Raw genomic sequence first — 21,167 nt, 5'->3', positions numbered from 1 at the left:
GTAGCCAGAACTATCCCCAGTATCTGTTGCCTGAATTGTTTTCTTAGTGTATAGACTAGATTTCTCTATCTAGAAAATTTCCTTTCCTTCCCCAACTTTACCCTAACTAAGTATTGCTGCTGGGTAGAGCTTGCTGAAGGGTACTGTTTGGTCCATGTCATTCTCCACTGCCTGTAGGGTCCAGTCTAAACTCTTACATTTAAGGTCTTCCAGGATGTTACTTAAGCCTGCTCTACTAGTCACAGTCTTGCTTTTTTTCTTGAGCTTCGGCTCTGGCTAAATTTAAGTATTTCCAGTTTCCCATACATACCCTGGGTCGGTTTCCAAGACATGGCCAGTCCATAACATGGCCTGTGTACCCCTGCAGTTTTTAGACCTCCCAGTCTTCTGATCCCTTTCTCTAGGAACATGCTCATTTGTCCAGATCCATCTCAATGTGTGGTCCCCAGAGAAGAGCACAGATAGGCTGTGAGCTGCCACTGCAACTGTGACACTGATTTTAATACGAGTGGTCCAGGTGTCCTGTTGTTTTTCATATCATGGGATCACATTGACTTTATCTGTCATTCTCTTCTAAAATTTGAATGTTGTTTTAAAATGTAAATGCAGGAATTTGTATTTATTCCTGAGAAATTTCACCTTTTTCTTTTTTTTTTTACAAGATTTCTGTAACTGTAGATTGATTATTTATTTATGGCCGTGTTGGGTCTTCGTTTCTGTGCGAGGGCTTTCTCTAGTTGCGGCAAGTGGGGGCCACTCTTCCTCGCGGTGTGTGGGCCTCTCACTATGGCAGCCTCTCTTGTTGCGGAGCACAGGCTCCAGATGCGCAGGCTCAGTAGTTGTGGCTCACGGGCCTAGTTGCTCCGCGGCATGTGGGATCTTCCCAGACCAGGGCTCGAACCCGTGTCCCCTGCATTGGCAGGCAGATTCTCAACCACTGTGCCACCAGGGAAGCCCAGAAATTTCACCTTTAATCAGAGGAGACATTAGCAGGAATTGATGATTGAAGAGGCCCCTGAAAAGAGGTCTGATGACACTTAACAAAAGTTTGGTTTCATATGATTCTCCAGAAGCAGTGAACTTGGATGCCTTAGGTCTGAGGTAGATGGTTGTAACATATCCAGCAAGATACCCAGCTTTTAGCAGAAATTTGCTTTAGTCTTAGGTTTCTAATGTAAGGCATTACAATAAGGTTTTAAAGCAAAACAAACACCTTTTCAAAGTATTCTTTTTCTTAACTCAAAACCTTGTTTTGAGTCCTGTAAAATCTGTGTTCATTTTTTCCCTAAGACCTTTTATATTTTGTATGTATGATTAAATTTGAACTGTGTGGATTTCAACTAAGGGAAGAGAATTGTTTTTTAAGAACTCATTTTGATTGGGTAAAATAATTCTACGTATTTATAAGCTGAAATAAAATATTGTCCACATCTTTAAAAAAATTGGGTAAAATAAATGTAAAGTTAGTAATTTTTTTTTTTAAAAAGTCTTTATGGGCTTCCCTGGTGGCGCAGTGGTTGAGAGTCCGCCTGCTGATGCAGGGGACACGGATTCATGCCCCGGTCCGGGAAGATCCCACATGCCGCGGAGCGGCTGGGCCCATGAGCCATGGCCGCTGAGCCTGTGCGTCCGGAGCCTGTGCTCCGCAACGGGAGAGGCCACAACAGTGAGAGGCCCAAATACCGGAAAAAAAAAAAGGTATTTACAATAGTAATGCCCAGTTATGTAGAAAGGGCTGCCCCAGGATCTTCTGTTTACCATAGCACGATGTATGCCCATTAGTGATTCTGCCAGTGCCGGCTGTGGGGCAATGACGTACATGAATTCCATCAAAAAAATTATAGATAGAACGAGCATTACAGTTTTGAGAGCCTTACTCGAGTGTTATGATTGCAAAGAGACATGCTTGTTTCCCACTGATATACAAAAATTTCTGTAATTGCTTTATTTTCTTACTGAACAGCTTTCTAGTGTTGCACATATGGAGTTATATAGCAAAATTGGGAAAAGTATTTTCTTTCTTTTTTTTTTTAGCATTAAAAAAAATATTTGCTTGTTTGTTTGGCTGTGCCGGGTTTTAGTTGTGGCATGCGGGATCTTATAGTTGCGGCATGCTGGATCTTTAGTTGTGGCATGCAGAATCTTTAGTTGTGGCATGCAAACTCTTAGGTGTGGCATGTGGGATCTAGTTCCCTGACCAGGGATCAGGCCCAGGCCCCCTGCATTGGGAGTGCAGAGTCTTAGCCACTGGACCACCAGGGAAGTCCCAGTATTTTCTTTTTCTTATATGAAATAAATTTCTTCCATCTACAATATATGACAAGCAAACTTTTATTAACCATTTCAGATGTCAGATGGATTTAGGAGAGTTTTTCACAGGCTTTTGCAAAGTAAGTAAGATAAAGAACTTGTATGGCTGCATGGACAGTAGTGAATAGCAGAAGTTAACTACTAAACTGCTTGTGTTTCATAAATAAAAAGAAAGAAAACTCTGTATTTACAAGTTAAAAACTCATTTTAACCTGACATCCTTTCATCTTATTTTTCCCATCTTCTCTTCAGGAAATCTGTCTGTGTTCATTGACTTACACAAAATAGAGGACTTAAGTTCTTAGTGGATGCTAGTAGGGTAACGTCTAGATTTATCATTCCAAAACATCAGCCAGTACTCACATTCCCTGTTATTCAGGGCACTAGTTATATTAGAAATCAGGCTTGGGTTAATTAGCCAAACTTATTTCTTCGTTGTTTTGTTACCGTGGTAGAAGTTGCAGAGATGTTTACTGTATGTTACTGATTTTTTAGCAAAACAAAGATAAAGAATCTAACTCTGGAAGGCATAGAGAATGCACTTTTCACACTTTGCTGCCCTAGAAATACTGTTACTGAATGTTTCTTCAATAGATGTGTTTTAATCTGAGCTCAGTTTGCTTTAAGATTTTAAATCAGTTTTTATGTATTTCTTTTGTCTTGAGTCTTTACCTTCATTTTCATGGCATCTTAAAATTAAGCCCTGGGGCTTCCCTGGTGGCGCAGTGGTTGAGAGTCCGCCTGCCGATGCAGGGGACACGGGTTCGTGCCCTGGTCCGGGAAGATCCCACATGCCGCGGAGCGGCTGGGCCCGTGAGCCATGGCCACTGAGCCTGCGCGTCCGGAGCCTGTGCTCCGCGACGGGAGAGGCCATGACAGTGAGAGGCCCGCGTCCGGAAAAAAAAAAAAAAAAAGATGGAAAAAAAAAAAAATTAAGCCCTGCCTGATTTCCACAAGAGCCATGTAGTTGGCATTAGCAGCTATGCCTTCTCTTTGGTGGTTGGTGGAGGGGGCACCTGCCTTGTGTTTAGGAATCCAGTTCTGGAAATTTAGTCTTATCTACAGTTATTCTTTCCTCATGTCCATTTTCCTTATAGATATTTTTTGAGCTCTCATGTGTGGAATTAGAAACTGCAGTATTTGTATTATGCTATCATTGGGTATACAAATGTTATTGATTCCTTTACTCGCTTTAAGTTTTCCCCCCGAAATTGTCAGAGGGTCCTACTTCAACGATCCTACATAAAACGGATCCTCTCTCTCCTTTTTTTCCTATAACTTTGTCTACATTCTAGCCTGCTGTACAATATTGTATTTCTTGCCTGTCTTGTTCTTTTGAGTAAGCTTCACAAGGACAGAGAGTCTGGTTTGTTTTACTCATTTATTCCAAGTACCTAGAATAGGTACATATAGAAATGGTAAATATTTAACAAAAGAATGAAGTCAGAATATGTTGTCTGAGTTCTTTTTCTACTGCTGTAGAAGATAAGAATTAGCGTAGACTAGGCCAGTGGCTTTCAAAATATTTTTTCACCCGGCTGATGGTAAGAAATATATTTTAAAGTACAACCCAGTGTATACAGACATATGCACTTTTGTGTTTATGTATGTGTTTATATAGATGAAATGCACGGTGTACATTATTTCCTCTTCTCTTTCATTTTTAAAAACAAATGTTGTTTGCAATCTGCTAACTTTTCATGATCCACTAAAGGGGTACAGACTTCAGTTTGCGTTAGGCAATAGATAAACCTAAAAAATTTTTGTGTAAGTAGAACCTGGTTTTCCCTCTTTGTCTTATGTGACTGTTTGGAAGTGTTTTTTTTTTTTCATTTCAAATTGGTCCTTAAGAGTATTTTTCATGTTTCTATATTACTGCTGTTTTGAGAAACTGATTCTTAAAAAACCATGGATAAATTATTTAGTAAAAATGAACTTAATTTGTAATATATGCAGTTCCTCTAAAGTGTGTTTGTTTTTTTACGTTTGGGTTCATTTCTTTTTGAAGGAGGAAGAGTTCCTTCCCCATAAACAGAGCCAGTAGTTCAGAGACAGAAATGAAACTGCAGTGGAGTGGAAAGCAACGATAGATTCATTTCGAGATCTGAATAGAATCCAGGACCAAGTTGCTTAGGAGCAGACTGTTAGAAATCTAAATTCCTATCTCCCCCAGCTGTCCCAAGACTCAACAGGCCAGGAATAATGCATATATTCAGTTAACTAGAATGTGACAGATATGCCCCATGAAAAACGTAATGGGGAGACTCCTTAAGTGGTTGGTCGATTACCATTGTAACCGTGTATTATTTTACACTAAAACCAGAAGACCCAGGAAATAACTCTTTCTATTTGACATTAAAAAATATGATGATTCTCTAGTTTTAAAGTTTGTACATTTTGCCAAAGCTCTTTTTAGCTTAATGTCAGCAAATCAGCTGCTGTTTGAATTTACTTTGCAAAACACTGAATTATTCATTTCCATAAACAAAACTTCCTTAGTAATTATTTAGCATTAATTTATTTCTCTTTATTTCAATCAACCCTGTTGACATTCTATTTTAAAATTAAAAATATTCTTTGTGGAATTTAACAAATAAAACTCTGTGACAGCCACTTTCTCTACTTTCTTCTGTTCTTATGACAGAAAATTACCAAATCCTTTATTTTTATACTTTGAATATTTTATATTTTAATTTAATTTTCACTGTTTATTTTTATTATTTTAATGAAAGTTGCTAATAAGATATAGACCAAAAGTAAAAGTCTTATTTAGCAGTATCTTATGTAAAGTAGCTTCTTAAGACCAAGCCCCATGTATTTGACCTGTTAGATTTCGCCATAATGCATGAATATAATGAACAGCTATTATATTGGATTCTGACAGTGTAAAATTATTAGAAATATTTAAAATAATTATTCATTTCATCATTTGTACTCACAGACTGTTTAATAGACTATTTAGTAGGAGAAGAAAGGTAAAGATTGTAGTTTTGCATTTCTTGGGACTCTTCCATCCATCTTTGCAAACATAGGGACAGCCCTTTAAATTTCCTGCTTCCTCTCTGCAGTCGTGGTGAGGGCTCCCCGCGCCCCCCCCGCCCTTCAGACTCTTATTATAGTCAGTGCACTTGCCCTCCTGGGCGATCACCGTGTGCTGTTTGTTGTATTTTTCCATAATTGCTGTTTAGTTTTACATGTCATTGCTCTGCTGCTCCATTGGAAACTTCTGGAGGACAGCAAACAAACTACTTGTTAGCTTACTAAATGTCTGGTAATATAATAGAGGACGAAAAGAATCCCCATATTTATTTTATAAAGTAGTGTCCATCCAACTGAAGCACCCTTCTTAGCTCAGGTGCTTCTTGGAGCTCACAGTCAGAGAGGTTCAGCAACCCACACGGAATCCCTCCAGCCCAGGCTTGGAGGGAATGTAGACTTTCAGTGAAGGGCCCATTTCGATGCCCTGTTTTTTTGTTCCCAAAAGGAATGTTCTCCATCCATCACAGCCTTGCGGGACCGTAGAAAGGCTGAGGTCTGTAGAATAGGAGGTGGGGGAGTTAGTTAATTCCTCTGTTTCTAGGGCTGTGATGCTATTTAGCATTATTAGGAGACTTCTGCTTTAGTGGTTGTTGAATGCGTGATGGTAGGATTTGAGGGGATTACCACATGTGCGTATTTATTCTGGAGTTGAAGTGTTCATGAGAGTCTTTCAAGCTGGTGACACAGACCATCAGCCTTCACCAGGAGCCACTATGCAGACATACGTGTTTTGTATTTTGTGTTTCCTGTGCATGGTGTCTTAGAAAACAAAGTTAACCGAGCTACTTAAAATTGTGAGATTTTACATAAAACAAAAATTCTAGCTTTAAAAAAACATGAATCCTCAGATCTGGGATTCTGTTGCCATTCCTGCAAGGCAGACAGTATCTGGAATAAAGCAACAGCTGCCCCTTTAAACATGGGGCATGTACACTGGTTTAGTAGTCTTTGTGCTTGCACTGTGATTTTATATACATATGAAATATTTTATATTATAAATATACTGTTTGATATTATACATATATAATATATTATACGTATATAATGTTTATATTAGAAAAATATTTCTCTGAAAATACACTTCAGTTGTAAGAAAATCCAACTGACATGTCTGTGTGGTTCAAGAAAAATAGGACAGAGTCTTTCATGAAAGTCAAGAATATTCTTTTGTGTCTGACGTGCAGATGGTCCACCTTCCATGCTGCACAGGCAGCCCCAGCCTCAAATTCTACAAGTCTTTGGAGAGTGTCATATCTTAACAAATTTTGATTTTCATGCCCCTAGTTAGGGTCTATAAGTAACTTGTTTGGTTGTTTCTCATGGGATATGAGTTTTGGAAATATAAATTTCCAGGTTAATTTACATAGTTCTTTGGCTCCTCAAATTCTTTCCTATGACACGGTATCTAAGACACGAGAAAAGGTACACCTAAGGTAAGTAATACCTGTGAATTATTTAGTACGTAGTAATAACCTACTTTGTGAGGTTTAAATATAATAGATAATAAATATATACTTCATATATTTTATATAAAATCTAATATTTTACATATTATATATAACATAATATATATAATGAGCAATGTTTGACATGCCTTAAGTACTCTAAATCATATTGTTTTCAGTTCTAATAAATAGTACATTTAGCTGTGATTTTGCTTTGTTAAATGTATTGTTTAAAATTTGCAATTTTTCTGTCATTTTCATCTGAATTGTTGAGTTTGCTAACAAACAAAACAGTACTTTCTGTTCAGTTAACCCAACAAATGGGCTTTCCTCTTCTCCCGTCTTGGATTTGAAGAGTGTTCAAGAGTGAAAGGGAAGGAGGATCTATCTCATGTTCTCTTTAGTTGTGTAAGTTACAGATGTGCCAGCCTTTTGTCATTTTAGGATTCACTCATTTTTACCCTGCTCAGTACATCCTGCTTTTTCTAGAAAAGTCATAAAAGTAATCTGGTGGTTTTTAGGTGTGTGCATGCTTTTTGGAGGTGGCTGTCATGGAAAGAGGATGACCTGAAAAGAACTGTTTCTTTTCTTTGCCCACCTTGTAAATATCTGTGCCCGAAACAAGACTCCTCTTTGAGAGCAATCAGTCTGTAATAAAAGCACATTCCTAACTATTTGAGATGATAAATAGTGAAGTTTGTTTTAAAGAAGTCAAGTTTACTTTATGTCAATTTTCTATTTGCCCTGTATAAGATATATTTAATTACTTTATTCCATCTCTGTGTTCAGATTAATCAGATTCTGACTACATATTTGTGCTCAAATTAGAATAATTCTTTAATCAACTGTGTCATCCATGCCATGGTAGACTAGAATAGAAAAGCTACTCTTGGCATATTGAAGACGTGCACATTTTATTTCTATTGTAATTTAAAAGTAAAATCAGAAATATTGATTTCTACTTGACTGGAGAGATGATTTAGTTTGAATATCAGTCTGATCTTAATCAGGTGAGAATTAATTGAGTTGGAGGTATTAGATATTCAGTGATGTTAAGCGAACCATGGTCAATCTAGAGAGAAGCTTTCTTTTGTGCTGTGTTAGAATTATCAAATAGCTCATGCACCACCATGTTAAATCATCTTTCCATGTTCATCCTCTACTTGCTTGTCTCATTAAATGCACCACTAAATTCATTCTGTACCCAGTCTAATGTTTAAAGTAGCAAGCTAATAAATCACAATTTAATAGAAAATTAAAAGCATAATAATTTTGTCATAAAATGCTTTTGTCAGAATTTTCTAATGATATATTTTCTAGTACCTAATTTAAAAATCCAAGTGATAAAACCTCTGCTTTTCAAGTAATACCTGGGACTTAAAAAAAAAAACTTAGCTTTACTCTTTTTTTTTTTTAATATTCAACATTGCAAGAATCAAGTGAGCAATACAGAAAAATTTTAATGTTTATTTCCAGAAATAAAAATAGAATATGTAACATTATATTGGTCTACGACATGGCATGGGCTTTTTATTTATTTTAAGAGTGTGATAGCAATATCATAAGTGTTGTGAAAATATAAATGGTGAGATAACACCTCCATAGGACTCTCCCTTAAGTAGTAAAATTGTAAAGTCTTTAAATAAACTGCAGCCAGAACGGAAAGGATGGATTTGCCTTGTTAAGTAGGGATACTACACTTATTAAATGCCTAATTAAATTTAGCATCACATGTCTTCTATTCTTTTTTTCCTCTTTAAAACTGAGAATTGGGACCGATTTATTAGCAAGGGAGCACGTGTATCAGTGTCAGATTTCTTCCATTTTGGCGGTTGGTGTGACTGTGTTAAATTAAAATAAAACCAGGAGTGTGACTTTTGATGGTGTCATTTTACCTTGGACGACTGCTTCACTTAGCATCCGTGGGATGGAAATAGTTGGATCTCTGCAGCTCTATATTTTGCAAAAAGGAATGACCACATTTGTATTTGCGAACAGTTAGCATCTAATGAAATTAAGCCATCCAGGTAGAAGTATCCGTTGAGTGTGATGAACGGGGTGTTCTTGGTGAGAGAAAGAGGGGTCTCCACCCTGTTGTCGGTAAGCAGCAATTCCAGGAAAAGGGAAAAGGGTTGTTTAAGAAAAAAATCAAGAGATGACCTTTCACTCTGCGCATCAAAGTCAAAGCTCCTTTCTCCCCTCTCCTCTACCCAAAGGTGTTACTTTCTTCTCTTTCTTTTTTTTAAATTACATTTTGTAAGGTTGACACATGGACAAACTACCAAAATACAGTAGGAACATATTTCTGAAGTTCTTCCCACAGGCCCCAGGTTTCTTCCTAAGACCACCACCACCACCAGTCTCATATCCTCCCCAACAACCCACCCAGCCGTTCTGTGTTACACAAGCATCTGTCTGTATAGGTGCACATATGTACACGTGTGTGTGTGTGTCCTTGCTGTTTTCACTTTGAGTCTTGGAGATCATCCCTGATCAGTGCACTTTCTTTAGCAGCCAGATAGTGCTTTGTGGTTTAGTATTTCTACTCTGGCTGTTGGTGTGACTGTTAGATTAAAAGAAAGCTGATAAGTGGCTTTGAATGGTGCCAAATGCTATTTTTTACTTATGTGAAGGTATTTTTTGCCTCAGCTAAGAGAACACAGGATGAGGAATGGCTAGTGATATGCCATTCTTTTAATGATTCTCTGCAAATGATTTTTGCTATGTATTTATTTATGTATTTATTTTCATTAAGAAAGACATAGCCTGGTGTGATGAATTGGGAGATTGGGACTGACATATATACACTTATATGTATAAAATGGATAACTAATAAGAATCTGCTGTATAAAAAAAATAAATTAAAATTCAAAAAAAAAGGCATAACCATAGTAATTTTTATATTTTAGTTGTCTCCTGTGTTTGGATATGAAGAACTTACCGTCTTTTCAAATGCTGTGTCTTAAGGGAAATGCCAGGCTGTTTCAAATCCTTTTTTGGAGCAAAGCAAAGGTGTTAGATACATCAGTAAACTTGACAAACCAGCAGACTAGGAAGAGGGTGAGCAGGTTTTGTCAATAGTGTGGAAACTACATCCGACAAGGAGGGAGCAGTGTTCACATTGGTTCTGAGCCAGGAAAAGGAAGAGATAGGAATGCTATTGTCTGTAGTATTTGATAGGAAGGCAGCAGCAGGAGACTTAACTCTAGTTTTCCAGGCTATAAATCCCCCCCTCCATGCACACACACACCCCAATGAAACTGGCTACCTTGTGAGATAAGGAGTTTTCTGTCCCCACAGTGTTTGCACAGTGAGATGATTAGAAAGGACTTTCTGAATTGAGGAAGGGTTTATGGTTTCTAAGTCCTTCCTCCTCTGGCCATTTCCACCCCAGAAGTCTAGAACAAGGTCCTTTCCTGGACCCTCCATGAGTGGTGGTGAATGGTCCCCATTGACCCATGCTTATCCCCAGAATAGTCTGTAAAGCCATCTCCTGGAATGGGAAGGTACAACAGGCTGGTTTATTGCTTGCATTATTTGTGTTACTTATAGCATTGATACTGCTTCTGTGTAATCCTGCTTCTTATTAGGGGATGGCAAGGAAGCCCGGAAATCTCCATGTTCAGAAAGGGGCTGGCTTCCTTGTTGGTTGCTCTGATGGGTGTGTATTCATGAATAGGTCTTTTAACTTTGGAGGCTGGGGGCAGGCAAAGAGGGAACATGTAGCAAAAATGTGTGGTGTAAACCAGACTCATTCACTTAATTTCTCTTGCTTTGTCACTTTCTAAATCCTCCTCCTCTGTCATTGTCAGTAATATGCATGGATTTTCTTATCAGGGGAGACTGAAAGCCTTTCTCATGTGCAGTTTTTTTTAGGAGATGGGGTGATTTGGTGCTTTCCTTGGGCACACTAGGCTGTGCTAACGTCTACCTTTCCAATTCTGATAGCACTTAGAATCCCAAGCACAGAATTTAGCATTTCATTGTCTACTGTTTGGAGAAGCCACTTTCTAATGTGTAAAATCCTTATTTGAAATATTTAAATGTTTTATTTGAAATATTTAAATATGTTTTATTTTACATATTTACAAGTTTTATTTTACATATTTAAAAGTTTTATTTTAAGTATTTACAAGTTTTATTTTAAATATTTAAATATCTTTTATAGGCATTCTGGAAAAGGAGGTGTGGAGCCAGAGGGTGAGGTATCCGGTGTTATTTTATTTTAGGTGATTGCTCAGGAGCAAGAAATCAGAGCCGTAAGCTGTATCTTTTTTTTTTGCGGTACACGGGCCAATGCAGGGGACACAGGTTCAATCCCTAGTTGGGGAACTAAGATCCCACGTGCCACGGTGCAACTAAGCCCGCGCCACACAACTGCTGAGCTCATGCGCCTCAACTAGAGAGCCCATGTGCTGCAAACTACAGAGCTCACGCACCCTGGAGCCTGCCTACCACAACTAGAGAAGAGAAAACCCGCATGCCACAACTAGAGAGAAGCCCGAGTGCCATGACAAAGAGCCCGCACGCTGCAGCTAAGACCCAATGCAGCCAAAAACACACAAAAAATAGAAAGTAAAAATAAATAAATAAATAATTAAAAAAAAAAAAAGGATGTTGGCAGAGCTGCATTCCCTTCTGGAGGCTCTACGGGAACATCCATTTCTTTGCCTTTTTCAGTTTCTAGAGGCCTGTCTTACTTAGCAGAGCTGCTCTAACAAAAATAACAAATGGAGGACTCATGAACAACAAAACTTCATTTCTCACAGCTTTATAGGCTGGAAGTCCTAGAGTAGAGTGCCAGCACAGTTGGGTTCCTCTTCCGGGCTGCAGACCTTTGTGTCCTCACATGGTGGAGAGCAGAGAGCAAGCCAGCTCTCTCCCTTGACTCTTATCAGGACATTAACCCCATTTATGAGGACACCACCCTCCTGACCGTATCTCATCCTAACTACCTCCCAAAGGCCCCACCTCCTAATATCATCATGTGGCAGGGTTGTGGGGGTGCAGTGGGGTTTCAACACATGGATTTTGTGGGGACACCAACATTCAGTCTGTTGCAAGGCACCCAGTTTTTTGACTGGTGTTCCTCTTTTTCCATTGTTACAGCCAGCAGGATAACCTCCCTCTGACCCTGCCTCCATCATCACGTCTCTTTCTCTTCATCTGTGCCTCCCTCTTCAACTTTCCAGGACCCTTGTGATTACTTGGGCCCTGCCTGGATAATCCAGGATAATCTTACTTGAAGGTCAGCTGCTTAGTAACCTTAATTCCCCTTTGCCATGTAACCTAACATATTCACCAGTTCCAGGGATTAGGATTTGGACATTTTGGGGGGCTATTCTATCTAACATAATCAGAAAGTGAAAAAAAAAATCTCAAATCTCAACTGTGTTCAAGGAAAGCAAAAACCAAAAGACTACTTTTATGTATTCATGAGTGTTGATGTAATACATCAAGCAGTACAATAAAAAAACTGATAAAATAATGGTTTATTTCACTGTGGCATCATTTTTCTAGGTGATTCCATCATTTTGTTTTCATATTATTTTAGCCTTTTTTAGTATAGTTGGGAATAATTGCTGAGTCATGATGAAATAAGTTCTAGGATAATATAGTAAAATGTTTTATTAAGATCATTAGGAGTCTATATTGTGTCTTAGCCTTATACAAAGATGCAATGAACCTCTATGATAATTGCAAGATAGAAATGAGTTTTATTGTATTGCAAAATATGTTTTCTGTGATTTTATGGAAGGCCTCTAAGAAAAAATGAAAATCATGAAATATCTTTACAATATTGGTTAGAGCTACTCATGAAAGAAACTCAGAAATTAAAATTGGGTCCAGTGGACCCTGATCTCTATACAGAGGGTCAGTGTCTTGGTTCCTTCGCCTTCTGTGATGCCCCGAGGTCCTTCTGCCTTCCAGTCTCCTCTCTTTCTCTGCTTGACCCTTAAATATGGGCAGCCCAGTGGTTACCCAGGGCCTCTTTACTTTTCATTATTTTTGATAAGTTATTACTGTCAAAACAGTATCTTCCAACTTGCCTCAGCCCTGTAGAGCTGAGTGCTTTCTGGAGAGTCTACTTGGATATTTCAAAGGTCCCCCAGCTGTTTGTGTCTGAAACTCGTCCTCGTCTGCTCCCCATCTCCCTCCACGGGCTGCAGCCAAAACAGAACAATGTCATATGTGTTTCTTTTCTGGTGTTTTTGAGTCATCAGACTGAGCCGTCTGCTCCCAGTGAAAAGTGCAAGCCAGTGGTCCCCAACCTTTTTTGGCACGAGGGACCGGTTTCGTGGAAGACAATTTTTCCATGGGCTGGGGGGCAGTGGGGGGGTGGGGGTGGGGATGTGATGGTTCAGGTGGTGATGCGAGCAATGGGGAGCAGCAGATGAAGCTTCGCTCGCCCGCCCGCTGCTCGCCCGCTGCTCACCTCCTGCTGTGAGGCCGGGTTTCTAACAGGCACGGCCCGGGGGTTGGGGCCTCCTGGTGTAGGCATTATCCCTGACTCCTTGTCTGTTACCCCCTGAACTGATGCTTCTACTCCTCTGCCTTTTACCCCCTTGCCATCTCTTGCTCAGATTATTGTACTCACATCTTAACCAGTTTCCCTGTTATTCCCACTCCTGCCTCCCTACCAGCTCCTATAGTTCTCTGCAGAAGAAAATCTGATGGTGGCATTTCACTGTGTAAAACCCTTCTAAGGATTTCCCTTCCCCTCAGGACAAAGCCTAAACATTGAGCACTGCCTGCTGGTCATAGTGGTACATGCCTGTCCTCCTCTACCTCCCGTCTACCAGCTGACTCAGTGTAGATCATAGCTTACAAGGATGGTAAGCCCCTCTTGGATGGGTTTGGAGTCCCAATTCTGTGCTTCCACAGCACCCTCCCTGCCTTCCCCTGAGTGGGTACCACACTCGCCCGGTAGCACTTTTTAATTGTCTGTCTTCCTCAGGGACTGTTGGTTCCCTCTGTCTTGTTCAGCGTGGAAACCACAGAACCTAGCATAGTGCTGGGCGTATAGTAAGTACTTGGAAAATGTTTGTTGAATGAATGAATGACTGATATTTTATGAGCCTATGGGATAAGTACTGAAAGAATATTTGAAAAAATTTAAAATTTTAATTTATTGAATCAGTTAATAACTGTGAAAGCCTGAATTAACTCATTGGATAGTGCCTGGGTTGTAATGAGTACAATGTTAGCTATTATTGTTGTTGTTACTATTATGAGGCAGGAATGTAAGTGACTTTTTTCTTTTTCATTCTACTCTGATAATTTAAGAAAAAAATAAATGATTTGGGATTAACATATATACACTACTATATTTAAGGTAGGTAACCAACAAGGAGCTGTATAGCTACTGTATAGCACAGGGAACTCTACTCAGTACTCTGTAATAACCTGTATGGGAAAAGAATCTGAAAAGGAATGAATACATGTATATGTATAACTGATTCACTTTGCTGTACACCTGAAACTAACACAACATTGTAAATCAACTATATTCCAATATAAAATAAAAAGAAATGAAATATTTGCAGTTGGATCTCTTCTTAAACATTAAGGTGATGGCATGATTTGGTGATTTCCCACCTGCAGTTTTTTTTTTTTTTTGCAGTACGCGGGCCTCTCCCTGTTGTGGCCTCTCCCGTTGCGGAGCACAGGCTCCGGACGCACAGGCTCAGCAGCCATGGCTTATGGGCCCAGCCGCTCCGCGGCATGTGGGATCTTCCCGGACCGGGGCACGAACCCGTGTCCCCTGCATCGGCAGGCGGCCTCTCAACCACTGTGCCACCAGGGAAGCCCCAGTATTTTTGATTTACCTTTGGAAATGGAAACATTTTGAGGTGTGAGTGCAGTGAAGAAACCAGTGTTTCAGTGAATGTGTCTCATAAAAGATGAGGTGGCTTCTGCGTGTTATGTTTTCCATTGAAGGGTTAGTTTTATGGATCTCTTGAAAAATTGTCTATGGAATTTTGTTGTTGTTACAGTGTTTGCCGGCAGATACTCACTAATACACTTTTTGCAACTAAATTGAGCTTGTCCTAAGTAGCTTCTCACCCAGTCTAGAATTATTTATAATATTTGGCTTTTTTGTAGGTTGGATTGGATTGAATTCTTTCCAGAAGCCATACTACTGGTATCATGGACTCAGAGGTTGTGAAGAGCTCTTACAGTTTCATTACTAAATTTTATAAACAAATGTATTCATAAAGTCAGAGCTGTTTACAAACTATTTCCCATGAACTTCATGAAATACTGTTGATTATATAGATAATGTGCTTTGTGGCCTGTGGCCATGGCTGCCCTCTCTGAGCAGCCATTAGGAGGGAGAGGACACATGCCTTGGTTCGGGTCTTCACCCCTGCACGAGACGCTGGTGAGCTCAGCACCCAGGGCCCTCTGCCTCCACAGCTTGAGGAGGCTCTGCACACAGGCCTTCACTTAGAAGATAGCTTCTCCTGGGAAAATTAGCTTTAGATTTCAATTTCTATTATAAATCTAAAACTCACAGACACCTTTGTCTGAAGTGAAATCTTAAGAAAAGTTGACACCTACCTAGACTGTCCCCAAATTGTATCATTTAAAAACCTCTTCTGATTCAGTAACTGGTCAACAGATCATTTATACATTGTATCAAGTACGTCTCTGTTTTTATTATCTAGCTCACTATAAGGAAGCCGTTTTATGCGTAAGATTTCCAGTTGTAGAGTTGATTATATGTTTTGAATTTAGGGTGATTTAAAAATCTGCCTACTACATTTCTTTAATAAGCAAGACCTCCTAAATGTCTTTCCTTTAGATTAAATTGAAGTTCCAGATTTAAAAGTGAAACCATCAAGATGGTGGTGTAGTCATGGAAATATTACACAGAGCTTATATGTTAAAATTCTAAATTACGTTGGTACCCAAATAGAGCTCTGCTTTTTGTAATGCTGGAAACAAAATAGGTACTCTATACGTACTTTACTGATTGAGGAAATAAAAGTACTAGAAAGTTAGAAGTAAGTGCTATGTCTAAAGATGGTTGTGTAAAAATTCATAAGCTCAGGATTTTTTAGAAAATATAAGTTAGTGGAATCATAAAAGGAGTGGTTCTGGTCAGAGATATGAAACATTGGAATTACTTCTTTTAATATCGTATGTTTTTAAATTGTCATTTCTCATTGAATGCTTTAGTTCTACCTGTATGACTGCCTTTGCAAAATAATACGTTGCTTGAAACTGACTAAATGAAACGTGTGGAAGGCAAGCGTTTCTGCTCCCACGCACAGCCTTGCCCTTCATCCTTTGGCTTAATCAAGAAACCTTATTATTGGAGGTTATTTAAATATTAAAATACATTCAGAAGTTCCATAAATTAAATGTGTGAAAAGCAATGAATTCCAAACCATTTCTTTCTCTTACTGCTTTTATATGGAGGTTCCCCAAGTTTTTTCTTATATAAACTGGAAATTATATGGACTTCTTGTATTTAATCACAGTATGATTATTTTGCCCATTATCCTAGACTAATAGGAGACAACTTTATGTCTTTCTGTTTTCCCTAGCTTCACTTGATCCAAATTTTATCATGCCCACAGAATATTTTTACCCATAGTTTATTTATTAAGTGGTTTCTTTCAGAGAAATGAGTGTTTACAGAAGAAGGATAGACTTTCATGTTCTTGATATTTTGAAGAAAAAAGTCTTGAGTGCTATCTTTAAGCACATTTCTTTAAAGTTTGGAATAACTTTTAATCATCTCTCTCACTGTTTATTGATATTTATTTGCATTACCTTAAGATATACGTAAGTGAATGAAAGTTCATTTTCATAGTCTTTAATGGTGAATAATTTATTTATATACAGGTATACAAGCTCTTTAACACTTAATATTGAGAGACAGAAGAGATTTAAATTGGGCTTGTTTCAGAATACCATCCTAGGAATCTGGCAACATCACTGATATATGAATGTTTGCTAATGTGGTTTGAAAGAAGGATCCTCATTAAAATCTTGTTGCTAAACAAGTGACAGAAACCTTACAAACAGCTTGAGGCTTCAGGCCAGTCACAGTTACTCCTGAAGAGATCTGGACAAGTGTGAAAATACAGAGACTGTGCCTTTATTGTAATCAGAACACATAAATGCTATCTGGAGGCAGGTCCCTACTTGAGGACATTTTTAGTCATATTAGGGAAAACAAATCTTAGCATATTTCAATGCCTAAGCCTTCTGTTGTGAATTTGTCAAGTGTAAAGGTATTGGGTGTGTTAAATTCAGAAAGTGTACTTTTGGTAATAGCCCTTGTATTCATGTTTTCCTGCAAGGGATTGGGGTTTGGTCAACTAGCATATGTTCATGAGGTAAAGTTCACGATGCTCATGACCTTTCTGTAGATGATACTTGAGTGCGCTGGTTGATCCAGGTCTCTGAGTGATGGTGAGGCTGTGAAGAGTCAGCCCACGGTTTGTCACCACCATCTAACATTTAGTCACTTCTGGATTAACTTTATGTTCACATTCCCTTTGAGGGTTGCTCCTGTCTTAATTCTTATTTAGGATCATAACCCTTGCCTCTAGAAAGGCAGGTCTTAACATCAGGCTGTACGAAGAGCAGTTCATATGTAGGGATGCTAATGGCTTTCCAGAGTGGAAGTTAGTGGACTTTTCAATAACCTTGTGGCCCCCCATTCAGGACCTTTGATGAGAACGAGCTGACTGTAAGTCTGCTCTGCCTTTTTGAGTCATAGGGGATCCTCATCAAAGGACACAGGAAGTCCCCTTGCTCTGATTTGGCCCACGTGCCCAGCTCATCAGTGAAGAGATGACAAGAACATTTGTAGTTGAGTGAAAAAGATGCCTGATTCGGTTCAGGACTCAGTAAACAGTGGCAGTTCTGAGACTGGTGAACAGCAAGCTGAAGGAGCCCATGCTCTGAGCTAGAGCATCCCTGCCCCACTGTGTGTGACCAGACACGCACACCGTTTGAAGTCAGGTCTTCTCCCACATCAGCTGTCCTCACTCCCATCTCCCCTCATCCTGCAGACTGTGCAGTGGACTTGGACGTCCGTGCCATAGGCCTCTTGGTCTGGCACAGCCCCTCGAAGGAGTTTCTTGTGCATTTACAAATCTCAATCATTTTCAGTTTGCTTGTGGTTTAAAATTTCACTTTTGTTACACATTTTGTGTCTTCATGGAGACTCCTGAAATTACCTGCTTGCTTTAAGATGATTATAAATTTTATTTCTTAGTAGCTGAAAGGGTAATACAGAGCTCAAGCAAAGAGGGGAATCCTGATAATTTTGTACTAAAAGAGTTATAAAAGCTATTCTCCAGCTTCTCTGTGAGGATGATGTCATATTTTAAGGTCTGACATGGACATGGTTGGTTACAGACTGGAGGCGGCCGGGGCTGGGACTAGAACCCCCAGTGGGTAGGAGAAGGACCAGAAGAGTTCAGGAGAGTTGCTGCCCAAGCAGGGGAACCCCACACACTGTCCTGAGGAGGGACCTGGTCTGACCCAAAGCAGACGCAGTAGAGAAGCAGAGGGCCCCACTGTGGCTGGCCTCTGGCACCTGGGTTTTCTGGGTTGGTGGTCCTGAGAAGGCAGGATGCCAAGGGGCCAGTACAATTTAAAAGGGAAACTACCAGAATGGAAATGTGATAGAAAGCCGTTTGGATTTTCTGGGGCATTTCAGAGTTGACTCAGGAATGGGATGGGAGCCCTATTATCAGAAGTGAAGGACCATGGCAGGTTGTGTGAAAGAAAGAGGGTAACTTGATGCCATCAGAAGACACACAGAAACTGGCCCCCAGAGGCCTGTGTCTGGACACAACTCCCCTTTTACTCTTCCTATTCATCTCTTCTAGAATATACTCTTTTTTTTTTTTTAAATTGAAGTATAGTTGATTTACAATGTGTTAACTTCTGCTGTACAGCAAAGTGATTCAGTTACACATATATATACATTCTTTTTTTAATATTCTTTTCCATTATGGTTTATCACAGGATTTTGAATATAGTTCTCTGTGTTATACAGTAGAACCTTGTTGTTCATCCATAGAATATACTCTTTTTCTCTGTAGGGAGACCTTGGAGATGCTGCAGGTTTGGTTTCAGACCACTGCAATACAGTAAATATCATAATAGAGTGAGTCACACGAATTCATTGGTCTCCTGGTGCATTTAAAAGTTATGTTCACACTATATTAAAGTGTGCAATAGCCTTATGTCCAAAAAAAGAATGTACATGCCTTAACTAAACAATAGTTTATTGCTAAAAAATGTTAACCATCATTTGAGCCTTCAGCGAGTCGTAATCTTTTTGCTGATGGAGGATCTGGCTCTGATGTTGGTGGCTGCTGACTGATCAGGGTGGGGTTGCTGAAGGTTGGGGTGAATTTCTTAAAATAAGACAACAATGAAGTTTGTTGCATCGAAGGACTCTTCCTTTCATGAATGATTGCTCTGCAGCCTGCAGTGCTGTGTGATAGCATTTTGCCCACAGTAGAACTGCTTTCAAAACTGGAGTTAGTCCACTCAAACCCTGCTGCTGCCTTATCAACTAAGTTTATATAATATTCTAAGTCCTTTGTTGTCATTTCAACAAGTTTTATAGCATCTTCACCAGGAGTAGACTCCATCTCAAGACCACTGTCTTTGCTCATCCATAAGAAGCGACTTCCCCTCTGTTCAAGTCTTATCAGGAGATGCGGCAATTCAGTCCCATTGTCAGGCTCCACTTCCAATTCCAGTTCTCTCGCTATCTTCTCTGTGTTGGCAGTTACAATAGTAACATCAAAGATCACTGATCACAGGTCACTGTAACAATTATATTAATACTGAAAAAGTTTGAAATATTTCAAGAATTATCAAAATATGACACAGAGACATGAAGTGAGGAAATGCTGTTGGAAAAATGGTGCCGATAGACTTGCTTGAAGGAGTATTGCCACAAACCTTCAATTTGTAAAAAAAATGCAGTGTCTGCACAGTAGTAAAATGCAGTACAATGAAGTCTGTCTGAATTAGAAATCCTACTTACTCTCTACATTCTGCCTCTGTGAAGTCCCTTCACTCTTCACCTCAGAGGTCTCCTCTGCCCCTTTCAAATCTACAGAGTAAAGGACTTTTAATCTGCCTTTTATCCATGTACACGTCTTTCGTGGAGCATGTCCTGTGAGCCAAGCACAGTCTAGGTAATAGATGTTAAATGAGTGAATATTTTAGAGCTGTTAACAATTACAGTGATGAAATTACAAGTCATTTTTTTTCTTCCAAATTTTTTATTTCAGATTTCACTAAATGTTGCAAGGACTCTGGAATCCTTATGGTAGTAAAATGCCGCAAAGAAAATTCTGCATTGAAAGAATGTCTAACTGCTTAGTAAGTAGTTACCTCAGCGTTTGTGCTCCTGTGTATAATGTGTGTGTGTAGTATGTGTAGTAGATAAGAGTATGTTATTTAACTCATTACATGTAATCTCTACTTCTCCCCACCAAATTTGTCATATAGTTGGCTGAGTCTAAAATTTTAATTTGTTAAAGATTCTTCTAAGAAAAACGATACAACATATTTATGAAGGGTCTTTTCAAGTTTTGTGTGTTTGTCAGCATTTTATCTGATTAAAATACATGATTTTTCATATGATTTAATAAATTCCTTTTCATGAACAGAAAATAGAATATGTTTATCTCTTCTAATGAAAAGGTACTTTTGCCAGCCTTGGGATCTTTTGGACTAATGTAATTTAACTTCTAGGAGAGTTGCAATAAATCAAATGAAGGCTACAAAGGTAAATTTAGATTTCTGAAGTTAAATTACTTTGAAAAATAATTCTTAAATATCATGTTCACTGATATTCTGTTGTAGTTCCTTGAATCTTAAAGTAAAAATATGCAGAGGTCTTTGAATGCAGCTGCTTTCTGCTCATCTCCCCACATGTTTTATCACCCACATTATTGACAGGCAGTGTTGTGGATATAGTGCTTTAGTGAGTAGGGAGTTGGTAGTTGTCCGTGAGATCTTAGTTTTGGCGAACCCTTACTTCCTTCTGTACTCTGCTCCCCTAGCCTGTGAAGCATCTATGTCAGGATTGTTTGATACTTCTTAGGCAATTACATAAAATGTGATGATTATCTGAATCTTAAATTGTTTTCGATAACAAATAATGTACACATGAGTTTATAGACTCTTTCAGAATACTGAACCTTTACATTTATAGATGAGGAAACATACTCCAAGTCCGCATGTCTTTGCTCAAGTCAATAAACAATTCTAATAGCTGCTCTTTTTTATAAGCCCAGACCTGCACTAAGTGTTTAACTGTGGAGAAGTAAGAGTTCTGGTCCCTAGAGCTGCCAAGAGATGTTGAATGAATAG

General features: G+C 39.0%; 1 protein-coding gene across 4 annotated transcripts in view; it reads left to right on the top strand.

Moving 5' to 3' along the window:
• The window catches only part of CMC1 (C-X9-C motif containing 1), a 71,618-nt gene that overhangs the window by 48,037 nt on the left and 2,414 nt on the right, over nt 1-21,167 (top strand). For all 4 annotated transcript variants that reach the window (XM_024752870.1, XM_024752868.1, XM_024752867.1 and 1 more), the window contains exon 3: nt 20,081-20,171. In XM_024752870.1, the coding sequence (XP_024608638.1) occupies nt 20,081-20,171 (91 nt within the window). The remainder of the gene's footprint in view (nt 1-20,080; nt 20,172-21,167) is intronic.

This window comes from Neophocaena asiaeorientalis, unplaced genomic scaffold, assembly GCF_003031525.2.
Source record: "Neophocaena asiaeorientalis asiaeorientalis breed wild unplaced genomic scaffold, Neophocaena_asiaeorientalis_V1.1 scaffold117, whole genome shotgun sequence".
Classification (NCBI taxonomy): Eukaryota; Metazoa; Chordata; class Mammalia; order Artiodactyla; family Phocoenidae; genus Neophocaena; species Neophocaena asiaeorientalis.
The sequence above is the reverse complement of the archived record's forward strand: the minus strand, read 5'-3'. Positions and strand labels throughout refer to the sequence as shown.